The sequence below is a fragment of the Erinaceus europaeus genome, chromosome 12 (genome assembly GCF_950295315.1).
Source record: "Erinaceus europaeus chromosome 12, mEriEur2.1, whole genome shotgun sequence".
Lineage (NCBI taxonomy): Eukaryota > Metazoa > Chordata > Mammalia > Eulipotyphla > Erinaceidae > Erinaceus > Erinaceus europaeus.
The window spans coordinates 2,828,603-2,848,111 of NC_080173.1; the positions used below are offsets into that span (position 1 = coordinate 2,828,603).

The 19,509-nt window shown below is 40.1% G+C and overlaps 1 protein-coding gene across 2 annotated transcripts in view; it reads right to left on the reverse strand.

Annotated features, from left to right (window-relative positions):
* Window positions 1–19,509, reverse strand: part of SMURF2 (SMAD specific E3 ubiquitin protein ligase 2) — an 86,002-nt gene that overhangs the window by 30,929 nt on the left and 35,564 nt on the right. For both annotated transcript variants that reach the window (XM_060202568.1, XM_060202567.1), the window contains 5 exons: window positions 15,024–15,132; window positions 9,492–9,625; window positions 7,021–7,086; window positions 5,542–5,626; window positions 3,672–3,755 (listed from right to left, as the gene is read on the reverse strand). In XM_060202568.1, coding sequence (XP_060058551.1) covers window positions 3,672–3,755; window positions 5,542–5,626; window positions 7,021–7,086; window positions 9,492–9,625; window positions 15,024–15,132 — 478 coding nt within the window. The remainder of the gene's footprint in view (window positions 1–3,671; window positions 3,756–5,541; window positions 5,627–7,020; window positions 7,087–9,491; window positions 9,626–15,023; window positions 15,133–19,509) is intronic.

The window sequence follows — 19,509 nt, forward strand, 5'->3', positions numbered from 1 at the left end:
CTGCGCTTTGTGCCACCTGCACTTAACCTGCTGTGCTACCGCCAGACTCCCAAGAAAATCGTCTTCTTTACCTTCCTCTGAAAGTCCTCCAGCTCTCTCATCCCACTCTAAACCAGGGACCCTTTCCATAGGACCTCTGGGTTTCTGGGTCTAGCTTTCACCACACTTTATTAGTCATACTATAATATAATAATCCCCTTACATAACTGAACAAATAGGGATTCTTATTTTTTGGAGGAGAGTGTTTACACTAATTCATTAATGAAATTAAATCTTAGCTATAAAAAAGAAGAATTAGAAGAAGGAGAAAGAAAGAAGGAAAGGAAGGAAGGAAGGAAGGAAGGAAGGAAGGAAGGAAGGAAGGAAGGAAGGAGGAAAGAAAGAGAAGCTTTGGCAGTGCAGTGTAGGAGGCATCACTGCAGACAGAGCATTGAACTCTAAAGGATTCTGAGGGACTCAGCTCAGTCCCAGGATGCAGGATCATGTGTGCCAGAGTCACACTCAGCTTGTTTCTCCTCCTCCTCCTCCTCTCTCTCCCTCATTAATGAATAAATTGCAAAGACTTTTGTAGCCCAGGAAGGTGGTATTGGCTATAGACTGTAGGATTTGCAAGCATGAGGTTCTCAGATTCCTAGAGTGATACTTCGGTGGGCTGTGGGTGTGAGATTGGATGCAGGTGTTTGAGTCTTTCTCATTAGCAAACCAATCTATAAAACTTTTTAGAGTCTGAGAAATAATATGAACTTCTTAATTTATTCATTTAACACATTTAACAAATATTTATTCAGTACTATCACATTTAGTGGTGCTAAAATAATGGAACAACCTATTCATGATCTTCATTAAAAAATTAAAATGTTTGTGGGGCCTATCCAACAATGAACAACATCAACAATGGCAATAATAATAACCACAGCGAGGCTACAACAACAAGGGCAACAAAAAGGGGAAAAAATGGCCTCCAGGAGCAGTGGATTCATGATGCAGGCACGGAGCCCAGCAATAACCCTGGAGAGAGGGGGAAAAAAAAGAAGAAAGATATAAGAAGGCTCTGAACTCCAACTCCATCAGAACCTGGAGAGAGATGAGGAAAAAGAAAGGGATATTTGGATGTAGTAATAGGATTATGTGTAGTTTGGAAAGGAAAAGAAGATGGTAACTTAAAAAATAAAATAAATAATAAAGAGTAATTATATACAAGTATAGACAGATAGTCATAGAAATACTAGTTAATTCATATCTGTAACCTTAGGAAAATTGCTGGAGCTTATGACAGAGGAATTGGGCATTCAGAACTCTGGTGGTGGAAAGGGTATGTAATTATACCTCTGTTGACATGTGATTTTGTAAATCAGTATTAAATCGTGAATAAAATTTTAAAAAAAAGAAATGGGAACTAGGTAAGATTAACTTAGTTTGAGTAAGCAGGGAGAAAAAAGAGCAGGAGAAAACAATGTCTGATGTATGGCATGTGAAGATTTTCTCCCACTGCATAGCCCTTGGGTTGTGGTTCCTTTTGCCACACAGAAACTTTTCATTTTGAAGTAGTCTCATTGGTTAACTTTTGGATTCATTTTCCTTGCAATTGGACTTGAGATATCAAAAGACATCTTTAAAACTTAGGACAGAGAGAGTTTTGCCAATATTTTCTACTGAATATCTGATGGTTTCTAGTCTAACACCCAAATCTTTGATTTATTTGGAGCTTTCTTTTGTGTGTAGTGAAAAGTAATGATGCAGTTTCATTCTTTTACACGTTTCAATCCAATTTTTCCCAACAATATTTATAGAAGAGAATCTCCTTTCTTCAATTAACATTTTGGACTGACTCCCCTTGTCGAAAGAAAAAAAAAAATAAATAAAATGTTTGTGGGGTCAAAGGAACCCTCCTACACTGTTGGTGGGAATGTCAATTGGTCCAACTTCTGTGGAGAACAGTCTGGAGAACTCTCAGAAGGCTAGAAATGGACCTACCCTACGACCCTGCAATTCCTCTCCTGGGGATATATCCTAAGGAACCCAACACATCCATCCAAAAAGATCTGTGTACACATATGTTCTTGGCAGCACAATTTGTAATAGCCAAAACCTGGAAGCAACCCAGGTGTCCAACAACAGATGAGTGGCTGAGCAAGTTGTGGTCTATATACACAATGGAATACTACTCAGCTGAAAAAAATGGTGACTTCACTGTTTTCAGCAGATCTTGGATGGACCTTGAAAAATTCATGTAATGTGAAATAAGTCAGAAATAGAAGGATGAATATGGGATGATTTCACTCTCAGGCAGAAGTTGAAAAACAAGATCAGAAACGAAAACATAAGTAGAACCTGAAATGGAATTGGCATATCGCACCAAAGTAAAAGACTCTGGGGTGGGTGGGTGGGGAGAATACAGGTCCATGAAGGATGATAAATGACATAGTGGGGGTTGTATTGTTAAATGGAAAACTGGGGAATGTTATACATGAACAAACTATTGTATTTACTGTTGAATGTAAAACATTAATTCCCCAATTTAAAAAAAAATTATTTTTCCCTTGTTCCAAAAAAAAAAAAATTAAAATGTTACTTTATTAATAAGAGAGAGCATCAGGGCATCACTCTGGTATTGTGTGGTGGAGGGGGTCAAATACAAGACCTTGTGCTTGTAAGTCCTGTAATCTACAACTGCTTCACTCCTGACCACTGAAAATCACTGACGTTACTCACTGCAGGGGTTAGGTAGAGCACACATTGTCATGTGCATGGACACAGTTCAAGCCCGTTCCCCACCTACAGAAGGGAAGCTTCATGAGCAGTGAAGCAGAGCTATAGGCATCTCTCTCTCTCTCTCCCTATCTCCTCCTCTCTCAACTTCTCTGTCCTATTGAAATAACATAAAAATAGAAAAAGGTCTACCAGGAATGGTGGGTTCATCCTTGTGCAGACACAGAACCCCAATGATAACCCTGGTGACAACAAATTAAAGATCATAATCATAACAATACTGAAAGCTGGGAGAATAGCACCACCAGTCAGTCCCACAACAGGATCTCACGGCTAAGGCAGATTCAATCCCCTGAACTGCCATAACCCTGAGCGAAGCAGTGCTCTGGAAATAATAACAAGAAAAATAAGGAATAAAATTTCTATAAAAGTAATAGTAAGCTGGGAGTCTGGAGGTAGCACAGTGGGTTAAGCCACGTGGCACAAAGCACAAGGACCAGCCAGTATAAGGATCCCAGTTCAAGCCCCTAGCTCCCCATCTGCAGGGTCGTCACTTCACAGGCGGTGAAGCAGGTCTGCAGGTGTCTTTCTCTCCCCCTCTGTCTTCCCCTCCTCTCTCCATTTCTCTCTGTCCTAACAACGACAACAATAACTACAACAACAATAAAAAGTAACAAGGGCAACAAAAGGGAAAGTAAATAAATATCAAAAGAAATGTTTTAAAGTAATAGTAAGCTGGAACTATAGCTTGGTGTGAAGCATACTCCTCATGTATGAGTCCCAACTTCAACCCCAAGCACCAGAAAAGTAAACACCATAATACTATTGGTATTTCCTGTTAAAATTTAATGATCTGCAACAGTACAAAGAAGCTAAATTTGGTTAAGATGATAGACAGGAAATGGTGACTTCAGAAGGGCGGACGGCACAGAACACGAGAAGATGTACTTGGATGTTCTTACCGTGTTGGGCGTTCCCACTGTGTAGTTCTCGTTATGTGGTTCAGATACTGAATTCTTCCAGAAGCAGTTCGTCTTTCTTCCCAACTTAAATGAAATAGTCAGAGATAAAGCATTAGTGAGAAACTTGAAATGGAATGTTTTACTGAATAACCAAGAAAGGAAGACATCTGCTGTTAGGAGTCAGGAGTGACAAATTGAAACATCAATACAAGAATACAGGAATAATTTCAGATATACAGTGTATCTTCTAAATTAAGTTTCTAAAATATTTACACCAAGGTGTAACTAACATCTTCTATCATAAGACTAAGAGTTGGAGTCAGGCGGTAGCATAGTGAGTGGGTTAAGCGCAGGTGGCACAAAGCGCAAGGACCGGAGTAAGGATCCCAGTTCGAGCCCCTGGATCCCCACCTGCAGTGGAGTCACCTGCTTCACAGGTGATGAAGCAGGTCTGCAGGTGTCTGTCTTTCTCTCTCCCTGTCTTCACCTCCTCTCTCCATTTCTCTCTGTCCTATCCAACAACAACGATATCAAAACAATAATAATAACTACAACAATAAAACAACAAGGGCAACAAAAGGGAATAAATAAATAAATAAATCTAAGAGTTTTCAATAAGGCTGATGCTTAATTAAGCAGTCCTAATTTTGTTAGTGACTCGGGTTCGAGCCCAGCCCTACTACATTGAAAGAAGTTTTGGTGCTGTGGTCTCTTTCACTCTTTCTCTGCCTCTATCTCTAAAATAAACAATATTATCCTAATTTCTCCATAATTCACTAAATTATGATCATGCTAAAAGCAAAAACAATACTTGTAAGAATGTTTTATTTATTGATACTAATGAGAAAAATACAGAAAGGCACAGAGAGAGACCAGAGCACTACTCAGCTTCTGCTTATGGTAGTGCTGGGGATCAAACCTGGGAACATGGAGCCTCGGGCAATGAAAGTCTTTTGCATAACCATTATGCTGTCTCCCCATCCCCAAGCTATTACAATTTTTTTTCTAGTATTTATTTCTGAGAGAGGGAGAGGTACTGTGGGACGACAAACCAGAGTTATCTCTCTGGAACACATGATGATAGGTATTGAACTCATGATAACATGTTTTATCCACTGTGCCACCTACCAGGCCACCAAATAAAAAAAAAAATTATAAATTAAATTTCAGTAGAAATGTACATAGAGACCCTTAAAGATATTTATTTTGTGGTCCAGGGTGGCACAGGCAGGGAAAGGGGATAGGATTCTTGCGCATGGTAATGTGTGCACTGAACCAGGTGCACCACCACCCAGTTCCTGACATAGATAATTAAAGATTTATTTATTGTAATTAATTTATTGTAATCCACCATTGATTTCCTAAGTACAAATGAAAACTAGACTAGATTCTGAAGTTGGTTGTAAAAATTCACAAGATATATCAACAATATATATATATATTTTTTGCCTCCAGGTTTATTGCTGGGCTCGGTGCCTGCACCATAAATCCACCGCTCCTGGAGGCCATTTTTCCCCCTTTTTTGTTGCGGCCTCGTTGTGGTTATTATTATTACCATTGTTGATGTTGTTAGTTGTTGGATAGGACAGAGAGAAATGAAGAGAGGAGGGGAAGACAGAGAGGGGGAGAGAAAGATAGACACCTGCAGACCTGCTTCACCGCCTGTGAAGCGACTCCCCTGCAGGTGGGGAGCCGGGGGCTCAAACCGGGATCCTTACGCCGGTCCTTGTGCTCTGTGCCACGTGCGCCTAACCCATTGCGCCACTGCCCGACCCCCTACAATAAATATTTTAAAAGAAATACTTAAGACTTAACTTCTCGTTGTCTTTAAGGGCATTATACACACGGTTCTCAAATGATTTTAGCTTACCCGTCTGGGAGATCATTATCAAACAGACGACTGCAGTCCACAACTTGTCCTCCTGTGCCTATACGGTCCCTGGACTGAAGGCTTACTGTCAAACAACAAACACATTACTAAGAATCAGACAACTAGAAATAATTATTATAATTTTTAGGCTATAATTTTTTTAAGATGTACTTTAGTTTATTCTAACATTTTAGAATGAACTCTACCTTCTTTTTTCCATGGCATTTTCCTTTTGAGTAATATTTGAATCTTAAGATTTTTCTACACTGTATCATGCTCAGCTAGAGGAGAAAAAATTCTTTTTTTCCCATCTGAGAGGGCAGCATAAGGCTAGCACTAAACCAGGGCAGCAAGAAATATTAAAGGAAATTATGTAAAAGGAAACACTGAATTGTTGGTCATCATTTCTCCTTTGGCTAATTCTGCTTGTTTCTAACCCTGTCATCACGCCTGGTTCCCCTGTATTGCTTAGCTGTGGTCTAGTTACATAATCATTGTTTTGTCTGGGACCCGCCCTGCCTGCAGGGCATTGGTTTAATCCCCACTGGTTTAATCTCCACTGGTTTAATCCCTACTGGTTCGAGCTCTTTTTCCACTCCGCCCCCTTATCCTACGTACTTCCTTTTCCACCCTACCACTTCCTTCCTGGGAAGTATAAATGCAGATTAATAAAGCCAGCAGGATACATTGCGTTCCCGCTTAGCCATGAGTTCCTGGTCGTCTCTCTCCCGCCCGCAAAGCTAGCCTGGCACTGAATGTTTTCTCATATGGAGGAAATAAAGAAACAAAATAAGGGAATAAGCAAATGCAAATAAAGACAAGTCTTTAGACTCAGACTGAGAACTGAAGTTACCTAAGGGGCTTGGAAGGGGGCCTAAGCAACTTTGGCAGAGGGATGTTAATGTTTTCGTAACACATTTTGAAGAGATTGAGAAACTGAATTACTTTAATGTGAGAGAGAGGACAGAGAACAAACACCTCAATAAGGGAAGTTGTGGTCTTTTTCTATCTCTCTAGTTCTGTCTTTTTCTTACTGAAAACGTTGGTCTGGAGCAGTGAAGCCACCATAATGATCAAAACCTTAAAATAATAAAACAAAGCTATTTTCTTACTCAAAAACCAACCTGAGAATTAGCAGAGAACCCAGGGCCTCTACGAAGCATGTTTCCTACCACAATACCTCTGTCCTATTTTCAGGAAAAGTCTACTATTCCCAAGAAAGTTTGTCTCATGCTCAACTGTATTTGAAAACATCCCTTCCTCCAGGATTTAATTACTCTTCATAGTATTAGGACACTATGTTATTTTACACTAGTCAAAACTTCCTTTCAAATTATATTTGGCCTGGATTGTGGATTCACTGTTCAAAATAATTTTCTTGCCAATACAATGAAACTAGTTACTGAACATTGACTTTAAAAGTATTTCAAGTATAGGTTAGTCTGAAGCAAAATTTCTATCATTAAATTTCACACTTACCTACGATCTGTCCTCTAACTGTATCATTGTCATTTGGCCCAAGTTTGCATAGATCCAACCTCTGATCTATTTCAGATCAACAACAACAAAAAGCAATTAAAAAATAAGCTCATACCAGAGATTCTAACATCTAGAGTGACAGTAAGTCCCCATTTACTACCACTGGAAATTGGGGCTGTCATTTAAAGCAATCACATTTTAAACAAATGCTTAAAATTCTCTAACAGTATATGTAAACTGTATAAATGTCTCAACAAATTTTTGATAAACGAATATTCCCAAAGTCACAATACACTATCACTATGTACACATTACTGACACGCCATTATTTTCTATCCAAAGATTTCAAACCAGTCCCATCTGAGTCTTGACCTGTCACTTAATATTGTTCATAAACAATAGCTATTGTTCAAATAGTCTTGACTTTTCATGCTTAATAACAGCACCTATTTCATATTTTAAAGGATTAACCAGTGTCTTCTCTCTCTTGTTGAATACTTTGGTAATCACCATAAAATGTAAGAAATTCTCATGTCTTTAAGCTCCCCTGAATCAGAACTTATAGCATATTTTTCTCCCTTTTTCACAAATTATTATATATCAGGCTGTGATATCATTCTACATTAAAAGTTATCAGTTCTTAATATAAGTAACATCTACAACTATATTTACTTTTGCTTTTATTGACTAATTTCCTTTTTTAAAATCTTTTTATTTATTATTGGATAGAGACAGAAAAATTGAGAGGGGAGGAGGAGATAGAAAGGGAAAGAGACAGACCCCCGCAGGCCCACTTCACCACTCGTGAAGTTTCCCTGTGCAGGTGAGGACCAGGGGCTTGAAGCTGGGTCCTTGTGCCCTGTAGTGTGTGCACTTAACCAAGTGTGCTACCACCTGGCCCCCTATTTATTAATTTCCTTAGCTAGATTCTATGTGAATTTTTTTTGGATCTGTACTACAGTCCTAGAACTAATGACTAGCAATACTTTTTATATTTAATTTTTTTAGTTTTTATCAATAGGGCATAGAGAAATTGAGAGGGAGAAGGAGGTAGAGAGGAGAGAAAGAGAAACACCTGCAAACCTGCTTCACCATTTGTGAACCCTCCCCGCCCCTCTGCAGATGGGGACCAGGTACTTGAACTCAGGTTCTTGTGCTGAGTTACGTGTGCTCAACCTGATACCACCCCTATGAGACCCTCTATATTCTTTTAAAAAAATGTTATAGAAGCAGCAAAGAAAAATTTGTACAATTATAACTTCACCTATATAACTTTGTCACCTACTTAAATATATTACACATATAAATTACATGTATCTATTAAGACAACTTGCCCGTCACTATGGAAATGATTTCCAAAGTCTTAATCTTGGTCTAGTTTTTTTGATGCACAAGATGGGGAAAAACCAATTTGTATTTAAGTAGTTAATACATCTGTGTTACACTCAAAATGCCTTACCTTTCTCCAACTGAACTTTTCAAAGCAGTTTATGTACCATTCTTATCAATTAATCTACCCACTTGAGCTAACACTCAAAACATTCTAATCATCTGCCTATCTCACTACTCCACCAAAACCAGAGAAAGATGCTAAGAAAACTACTCTGACACATTTTTCACTCTGTGGTAATCAATAAACTTAAGATTTACTTATTTATTTATCAATGTGAGGATGAGCAAGAGAACCGGAGAATCGCTCCAGCATATGCACTGCGCCAGGGATTCAACACAGGATCGCACCTGCAAGTCAGACATACTACTCGCTACTCTCCCTCCTGTGTGGCTCAGTCACTCCTACTCTCATGCAGCCAGGGAGGGAGCATGCTGGGCCAGTGTGTGTGAGGCCGAGTTGCGTCCCCAGCACCACATGTGCACAGTGATGCTCCAGCTCTTGCTGCAATATATACACGTACACGTATACACACACACACACACACACACATATATCACCCCCTCTCTCAAGCACAGCATTACTCAGCTCTGGCTGATGGTGGTGCCAAGGACTAAACTGGGACCTCAGAGACTCAGACACAAAAATCTTTTTTTCATAACCTTATGCGGTTTCCCTAACCGCAATCATTTCTTAATACTTACAAATTCACTGGAAACTAAGCACCAGCTCTGATTCAGTTCCAGGTTTCACTTAAGTTAAATATTCAACCCTATTATAATTTCACAAAATAATTTTTACCAATATAGCAAAATACACAGAAAGCTTTGGACCTCTCCCTCTTCCCCAAAGTATACATATACATATTTAATCTTGGAAAGCACTCAGGTTAAGAGACTACTTTTGTTTGTAGAAACAAAATAAATAAAAAAACTATTTAACGGCACTAAGAATTTGGGAAGTTTTTGTTTGTTTGTTTTCCCGGAAACAAAAATATTGCAAGGACAGTTACCACAATCCTTTTTCAAAGGTAGGACCTACTAACTCAGAGAAAATTTCAGCTTATTTTCAGTCTACTTACAACCAGTATCTTTGAGGCGGTTGATGGCATTGGAAAGAAGACGAACACAACCAAGAAATCCAGCACCTTGTTTTTTATGGATCTTCTTGTGATTCCATACACTGATTGTAACTGAATCCGACTTTCCAATATACCTAAAATACAAGGTTATTGCATGAGTAACTTAACAGCTAAAAGTAGTTAGTGGATAAGATTTTTCTTTGTTTTTGTAATACAAAGTCACAAATGTTTGAAGGTATCATTAAATCACCCAAAATATAGTTTGAGTTTAGTTCACTCACAGGAGTAAATTTAAGATATTTTAATCTTAAAAGTCTAAAAGAATTTTTTAATATAGCCTTTATCTACCACTCTCAGGCTAAGAAATGATTTTTGTTTGTTAAAAAACAAAATAAAAACTAAGTTGATAGCACTAAGAATCTGAGGTGTGTTTATTTTGTTGTTTTTGTTTTCTGGAAACAAAAACATTACAAGAACTGTCATCACAATCCTTTTTCAAAGATAAGACCTACTAACTCAAGAGAAAATTTCAGTTTATTTTCAAGGAGCATTGTCAAGGCTGACAGACCAAAAATCTGACATACCTGTTAAGTTTTAAAATGTTGTGGAACAAAAGTTGTAACGCTTTTCCCTTGCTTGCTTCCTGTATGCAGGCCTTGAGCGAGCTGGACTCTTGCAGACTTCACTTCACTGCCTGCAGACAAGCAGAGCAGGGAAAAGCGTTACTGCATCTGTGGGTGCACATATCTGCACAGTATCAACGTGGTGTCAACCCATGCAAAAATATAATAAAGGTACAACTGCATCAATTGAAGCCTAACTACAATGCAATGGCTCTAAGAGGTCAAATTTTTGGTCCAGCAACCTTGACCTTGCAGTGTCATTCAGTAAAGCAAGCATCCATAAGAATTCACCTAGGAGACAAAAACAGCCTAGCCTTACATGTGTAAGTGAAAACATGGAATTCACACTTGAGGCCCTAGATTCAGTTGTGCTTAAAGTCCACTTGTGGGCTACTGACTCTGCAAACTAAAACACTCTCTTTTTAAAAATCAAGCCAACTTGTTGCGGTCCTCTGTGACCGCAATCATGATAAATAATCCACTGGCTCAGTTTAACATAACATTCAGCCCAACTTGTATAGAAATGAGAACCAGTCTAGTCTAAGTAGAGTCTGGGAAACATTTCAGACTAGATGCAAGGGATTGGCTGTCCTTTGAGTTTTTCCTCACACCAGAGCATAACTCTAGCACATTAGATGCTGGGGACTGAATTCATGACCCCAATGCTTGAGAGCCATTGTACCACCTTCTGGGCCACTAGTTAGAACTTTTAATTGGAGATCACAGAATTGTATCAAGAGAAATCAGCCTGAACAAGAAGGGAATTTTCTGACTCTAAGTAATGTCTGAACCAGCATGTCAAAAGATGTTATGGGGGGGGGTTGGTAGCATAGCGGGTTAAGTGCACATAGCATGACGCACAAGGACCAGCGTTAGGATTCAGGTTCGAGCCCCAGGCTCCCCACCTGCAGGGTGGTTGCTTCACAAGTGGTGAAACAAGTCTGCAGGTGTCTATCTTTCTCTCCCCGTCTTCCCCTCCTCTCTCAATTTCTCTGTCTCATCAAACAACAAAAAGAGCTATAAACGACGATAAACAACAAGGGCAACAAAAGGGGAAAAAATAGCCTCCAGGAGCAGTGGATTCACAGTGCAGGCACTGAACCCCAGCAATAACCCTGGAGGCAAAAAAAAAAAAAAGATGTTACCCAAAATAAATTGCTTAAACTGCTGTCTATCCCTCAACTTTTAATTCTCTCCATGCTGACTTCGTCTTAAAATAACAAATTCAGAGTTGCCAGCCCCTGTTCTACCAGTTTTGTTTCTCAGATAGCACCTGCAAGAACCTGGTCAGGGTCACACACTCAGTTGTTTCACCCCCAAATCGCTCGCAGGTGCCTACCACTCACCCTTAAAAGTGGCTAGCTCTGTCCACAAATCTTGGACTAATATTTTAAAGTTTGTTGCAAAAGAAATTTTAAAAAAGAAAATTGGAGTGTTTTCCTGGAAAGTAGATGGAAGTTGAGCATCAAAATACCAGCTCTCGAATACAGACTATACTGGCCCGTTTGCGGCCCTTTTTTCACCTTTAATGTTACTGAACTTACTGTACCTGACACTTAATAAGCAACCAACAGTTCTTAAATGAAAAACTAACCAAGCCAATTTGAATTTTTTCTGTTACTTACAAGTGAAAATATCTAAAGAGTGGGGATAACATAAAGCTTATGTAAAAAGGCTTTCATGTCAGAGATCCTAATGGTCACAGGTTCAATCTCTGGTACCACCATAAGCCAGAGCTGAGCAGTGAAAACAAAAACAAACAAAAAATGTGTCAACTAAGATGTCAGTATATATATGCCAATTAAAAATATATTTTATTTCATATGAGAGACAGAGAGAAAGGGGGGAAGAAGGAGAGAAAAAGGAGAAGAGGGAGAAGAAAGAGAGGTCAGACATATTCCAGCACATGTGGCATTGAGAATGGAACTGAAAGCCTCAGGCAAGTTCTGAGTTCTACCAGCCGATTTTCAAATATACCTAGCAAACATCTAACAGAATTAACTTTGTTAGCATCTATGTTCTATACGTCACACTTTTAGAACTAGAACCAAATATTAAACTGTGAAACCACCCCAAAGCAAACATCATTTTATAAAATCTCAGTAACAGGGGCCCAGTGTCAGTGCCCCAGGTAGAACACACACGTTACATATGAGAGGACCAGGGGTCAGTACCAGGGGCCCATTGTCAGTGACCCGGGTAGAACACACACGTTACATATGAGAGGACCAGGGGTCAGTACCAGGGGCCCAGTGTCAGTGCCCCGGGTAGAACACACACGTTACATATGAGAGGACCAGGGTCAGTAACAGGGGCCCAGTGTCAGTGCCCCGGGTAGAACACACACGTTACATATGAGAGGACCAGGGGTCAGTACCAGGGGCCCAGTGTCAGTGCCCCGGGTAGAACACACACGTTACATATGAGAGGACCAGGGTCAGTACCAGGGGCCCAGTGTCAGTGCCCCGAGTAGAACACGCACGTTACATATGAGAGGACCAGGCGTCAAGCCTGTGGTCCTCACTTGCAGGAAGAAGGCTCCCAAGTATTGGACCAGTTTGCAGATGTCTCTCCTCTCTCCCTCTATATCTGTTTTTATTAGAAAAATAAAAAAAGAAAAATATGGTCAGCAGGAATGGTAGAGTTGTAGTACAGGCACCCAGTCATATTGATAACCCTGGTAGCAAAAGTAGATAAATAAATACCCCTACTAAGCCAGCTTCCCAACTACTACATCTAGTTCACAGATGCACTAAAATATTGATTCCCTCATGCCTCAGAGTTGACCATCACCGGCTTAAACATACTATCTGGAAGTTACATGCCAGGCAGAGAAAAGCCTGAGGAACATATATTGAAAATAGTGGGACTTGACTCAGCCTTTGGCACTGAGTGTCTGTGTGGTAGTGGCCTACCTCCCCTCCAAATGGACTTTACATATCAAATACATTTCCAAAGCATTAAGCCACTGAAAGCTGGAACTTGTCTATGGATCAGCCTGCTCTAGCCAACACAGGGCACAAAGCAGAGGCTTTGTCAGTTATAGTCTGAACGGCTACTTTTATTCCAAGTAAGATGAAAAACCAATGAGGGATCTGGAGGAGGAACCAAATTTGAAATATGACTTTTAAGGGGCCAGGAGGTGGCGCTCACATGACAGTGCTCAAGAACCCAGGTTCAAGCCCCTGGTCCCCACATGTAGGGAGAAAGCTTCATGAGTGGTGAAGCAGGACTGTAGGAATCTCTCTGTCTCTTTCCCTCTCTATCTCCCTCTCCCCTCTCAATTTATCTGTCTCTATCCAATGATAAATAAAATAAAAAAATAAAAAGATGTTTTAAAATATCTAAGTTTTATAAAAAATATATGTATGACTTTTAAACGGGTTATTTACTTATTTTATCAGAACACTGCTTAGCTCTGGTTTATGGTATCACTGAGGACTGAACTTGGGATTTATTTCCCTCCCCCCCCAATCTCAATTACCTTTGTTAAAGTCCCGATTTACATGTTTGTTAACTCAAGTTACAGACCAGTGAGAAGCACACACAGAAGCTCGTAGTCTCCAATTATCTTTAATGCCGCAGCAGAGACACGGCATTTCCTCACATGTGGTTTAGGGGGCCAAAAACAAGTATGTGGCTAGAATTTGAGACTGAGCCACATACCCTACAGTAATTCTGGAGTTAATGATCTATAAGTTAGTAGGTGAGAGGCTATGCATAGAAGTTTTGCTGGAATGTCATAGTTCTTTGTACGTAAAGTGGAACAGTATAAAGAAAAGCTGAGGTTGATGAATAGTGATGCAGAAAGGCTAAGGGTTAGAAAAGTCAGGACAACAGGAATACATGCTTTTAACTTGGGAGATGCTGACAAAAATGGGAATCTTAGAAACAAGACAGACATGATAACTCAATTAGCAGCCTGAAGAAAACGGGTAACTAAGTCTGGAGGAAGGAACAGACAAGAAGTCAGACTATTAACTGCCATAAAACCTTTGATATGCTGCCAAACTGTAAACCAGAAATACTTGGAGCAACAGTGGTGCTGGAACAGAATTGGAAAGTGCTTCAACTAAATGGGCAAACCCCCTGAATCCTTTCCCATCCCCAACCCTCACAGGAAGCTAAAATAAAAGTTTATTCTCTGAAAAGTCCTTTTCTCAGTAGTACTCAGCACAACTGTGGGTGGTGGTGTAGCTCCATACTAAAAACAGGGTAATAAGTAGAGGTTAATATACAGAAGGAAGAGATCTCCTGTATACTTATGCTGTGGCATCCTAGAACACTTGCATCCAAGAATACAGCCCCACGCAGAGAAAGGACAATGTAAGGTCGCAGAAGCATGTGGTCATCCTATGTCGACCTGCTCTACGCATAGGTACAATTTCCAATCAACATTTAAGTACAAGAGAATCTAGAATCAAACAACCATACTCTCCTCCCCCAAAGAACTCAGGAATCAGAGGCAATACAAAAGAAAACTAGAATTTCTCTCATCAGAGAAAATGCTGTAGCCAAGAAATAAGAGGAAGTAGGGTCCAGGTGGTTGCACTCCTGATACAGAGCAGAGGTTACAATGTGCAAAGACTTGGGTTCAAGCCCCAGGTCTTCACTTACAGGAGGAAAGTTTCATGAGGTGGGTGGGTGAGTGTGTGAGTGTTTCTCCTCCTCAGAGCCTCAGGCATGACAGGCTTTTTGCATAAGCATCATGCTATCTCCCTGGCCTTTTTCTTCATGTTTATTAAAGGATACCTCATCTTCCAAAAACAGATATCAATAAACCGAAATAATTTCAAAGGATTTTTGCATCCTAGCATGAAGACCAAAGAATATCACAGATCAAACTCAAGCCCTATTCTTATCAAGTAATACTTTTATCTTTCATTTCAAATTAGTAATTTAGACTTACAGATCATAATGTTGATTCCACTTTGGATCAAGTGTATTCTTCACAGTATCTGTAGAATGGCACTGTCCAGACCCATCAACCACCACTTTAGCAAATGGATCAGGAAGTCCTGTGAAAAAAACAAGATTTTTTAAAAAGAATATTTCTACATGAAAGATAAATATATTGTTCAAACTTACCATTTGATACAAAAGATTATTCTATATTTACATAATGTTTGACTATAAGTTAAAATTAATCTTAATAACAAATAAAAGTAAACTCCACACCAGTTACCAAACACTGCTTTTTCTTTTTCCAGTCTCAATATTCTCAGCTTAAGCTACCAAACTCTAGAGGTCACTTTACAATGTGGAAATTTATCTAGATCTTTACCGGTTCTCTGATCTCAGGAAGGTGAATACTTAAATAGTCTAAGCCATTCCCAAGGCTTCCCAAGGTCTTCGTTAGTAGTTTACTTAAAATAAGTGCTTATTAAATGTTTCACACAGAAACTGGGGCTATAGAGAAATAAAAATTAGCCACAAGGTTTTATTACAATGAACGATGAGAAACTAACACAAAATATAATGCCTTTTCTTTTTTTAAAATCTTTTTTAATTAAAGATTTTCTTTTTTAATATTTATTTTCCCCTTTTTTTGCCCTCGTTGTTTTTCATTGTTGTTGCAGTTATTATTGTTGTTGTTAATGATGTCGTCATTGTTGGATAGGACAGAGAGAAATGGAGAGAGATGGGGAAGACAGAGAGGGGGAGAGAAAGACAGACACCTGCAGACCTGCTTCACCGCCTGTGAAGAGACTCCCCTGCAGGTGGGGAGCCAGGGCTCAAACCAGGATCCTTCTGCCGGTTCTTGTGCTTTGCGCCACGTGCACTTAACCCACTGCGCTACCACCCATCTCCCTCAATGCCCTTTCTTAAATGTGCTTCCCGGGACTGGAAGGTAGCACAACCTAGCAGAGCACGTGCCTTACCCTCCAAAGAGTCCTGGGTGGAGTCTTACCACCACATGGGAGCACCATAACCAAAGAGGAAGCTCCACTATCTAACTGAGAAATAAGGCTGCCATGCATGAAGAAATAAATAAAAAGAAGACACTATGTCAGACAATTCTAAACACTTTACATTTATTAAGCTTTTTATTCTTCACAATAGCCCTGTGGGCAAGCCAGAATCTATTTCATTGCTTAAGAAACTGAGGCACGGGAGTCGGGCGGTAGCGCAGCGGTTAAGCGCAGGTGGCGCAAAGCACAAGGACCGACATAAGGGTCTCGGTTCAAGCCCCCGGCTCCCCACCTGCAGGGGAGTCGCTTCACAAGCGGTGAAGCAGGTCTGCAGGTGTCTGTCTTTCTCTCTCCCTGTCTCTCCCTCCTCTCTCCATTTCTCTCTGTCCTATCCAACAACGAAGGCATCAATAACAACAACAATAATGACTACAACAACAAAACAAGGGCAAAAATAAATAAATAAATAAATAAATATTAAAAAAAAAAAGAAACTGAGGCACAAAAGGGTTTATGTACACACACAATTCCAACAGTAGTAGCAGAGCCAGGATCTGAGGTTTTGATTCTAAACCCTTGCCCATACGCTGATACCATGCTCTTAACCTCAGCATTCTATTATATCTCTCACTTACTATGTGGTTCAACAGTGTGTACAAGTAAAAGTTCAGAAAAATCAGAGAATAGTTTGAAATCTGAACAATAAAAAATATTTTTCTTTTTGAGGGAATGAGACTTATTTTAGGTTTAAAAATAGAAAGAACATAAGAGTATGGGAATATTTGAAGGGCCTGAGGAGTCTCCTCAGAACCACTGGTCTGAAGAACAACTATGAATATTATAGCACAGATCCAACACATCCAGTTAGAAAAACTGTAAAGCCAGGATATAAGCATAACACAGAGTCATTTCAGGCTCTATGCATGACTGCAAAAACAACTGTCATATTCTTCTAGTAGTGGCATTCAGGGTGGGCTAGGAGGTAAGACTAGAGGTTACATAGACCACCTATGAAGCTGTACTAAGCTAACAGTAGGATAAGAAGACCCTAGAAAACGGGAAAAGGACATGACAGTTAAAAGCTAAATACTATCAGAGATCAAATATGAATTTATAAGGCACTAGTGTAATGTGGCACTACATTTCTAGTCCTATAGTGGAACTTTTGACCATGGGAAAAGTCACAAAAAGGGTGAAACTAAATAAAACATTAAGAGGCAAAAATGACTAGATGTTGGACATATTATCATAATATAGATTTCCAACACACAGCTGAAAAAACTACAACAAAATGGTATTGTTAACTTTAGATGCTACACCCCTGTATCTATGCTTATTTTTAAAAATATTTATTTATTTATTCCCTTTTGTTGCCCTTGTTTTATCGTTGTAGTTATTATTGATGTCTTTGTTGTTGGATAGGACAGAGTGAAATGGATAAAGGAGGGGAAGAGAAAGACAAACAGGGTGAGAGAAAGACAGACACCTGCAGACCTGCTTCACCACCTGTGAAGTGACTCCCCTCCAGGTAGGGAGCTGGGGGCTCAAACCGGGATCCTTATGCTGGTTCTTGCGCTTTGCGCCATATGCGCCATATGCGCTTAACCAGCTGTGCTACCGCCCAACTCCCCTATGCTGATTCTTTTTTTATTTAAGAAAGGATTAATTAACAAAACCATAGGGTAGGAGGGGTACAACTCCACACAATTCCCACCGCCCAATCTCCATATCCCACCCCCTCCCCTGATAGCTTTCCCATTCTCTATCCCTCTGGGAGCATGGACCCAGGGTCATTGTGGGTTGCAGAAGGTGGAAGGTCTGGCTTCTGTCATTGCTTCCCCGCTGAACATGGGCGTTGACTGGTCGGTCCATACTCCCAGTCTGCCTCTCTCTTTCCCTAGTGGGGTGGGGCTCTGGGGAACTATGCTGATTTTTTAAGTCAAGATACTAATTTGCCAAATATCATGGCCAAACATAAATCATCCAAGCTGTTCCCTAATCCTAGATTCTGTCAGCTTGAAGTTTTAAAAAAAAAATTATGAAAGTAAAGTGCTGGGAAAGAAACTTGGTAAATTAGGACATAAACATACTGGGAGCCAGGCGGTGGCACAGCAGATTAAACACAGATGGCAGAAAGCGCAAGGACCGGCATCAGGATCCCGGTTCGAGCCCTGGCTCCCCACCTGCAGGGGAGTCGCTTCACAGGCGGTGAAGCAGGTCTGCAGGTGTCTGTCTTTCTCTCCCCCTCTCTGTCTTCCCCTCCTCTCTCCATTTCTCTCTCTTATCCAACAACAACGACAGCAATAACAACAACAATGACGACGACGACAATAAACCAGGGCAACAGAAGGGAAACAAATAAATAATAAGTTTACCAAAAAAAGAGCATAAATGGGAGTCGGGCGGTGGCGCAGCGGGTTAAGCGCACGTGGCACAAAGCGCAAGGACCGTAAGGATCCCGGTTCGAGTGCTCGGCTCCCCACCTGCAGGGGAGTCGCTTCACAGGCGGTGCAGCAGGTCTGCAGGTGTCTGTCTTTCTCTCCCCCTCTCTGTCTTTCCCTCCTCTCTCCATTTCTCCCTGTCCTGTCCAACGACGACGACAACAACAATAATAACTACAACAATAAAACAAGGGCAACAAAAGGGAATAAATAAATACTAAAAAAAATAATAAATTAAAAAAATATTGTCTTTAAAAAAGAACATAAATATATTTTCTTATACTATTCTTTTTTAAACATGTATTTGTAAGAAACAGAGGAGGGGGGGAGAGAGAGAAAGAACCAGAATATCACTCTGGCTTACTTGATACCAGAGAATGAGCTCATGCGTGAGGGGCCAACACTTAGAATTCACTGTACTACCTCTCGGGTTACAACACTGTTCCTGAAGTTTAATACAATTCATGTGTTATTTCAATCAAATATAACCATTTGTAAATGAATGTAATAAATAACAATTTTTCCTCTACCTTCAAATAAGTATTTTCTCCTGGGGTAAATAACTTTGTCTCGTTCTTTTGATTCTATTACCAAAATAGATAAGCATGTACATCATGTCTATCAGCAAAAACAAAAGTCATATTTCTAGGGTCAAAGAATAGCTGACTTGGTGTGCTGCTTTGCCATATTGGTGGCCCGGGTTTGCCATATTGGTGGGCTTCACTACATAGAAACTTCAGTGTACTCTCTCACTCTCTCTTTCTGCCTCCATCTAAAAAAAGAAATAAAATTTAAAAATCTTATCTTTTTTTTTAAATATCTATTTATTTATTTTCCCTTTTGTTGTCCTTGTTTTTCATTGTTGCTGTAGTTATTATTGTTGTTGTTGTACGGGACAGAGAGAAATGGAGAGAGGAGGGGAAGACAGAGGGGGAGAGAAAGACAGACACCTGCAGACCTGCTTCACCGCCTGTGAAGCGACTCCCCTGCAGGTGGGGAGCCGGGGGCTCGAACCGGGATCCTTATGCCGGTCCTTGTGCTT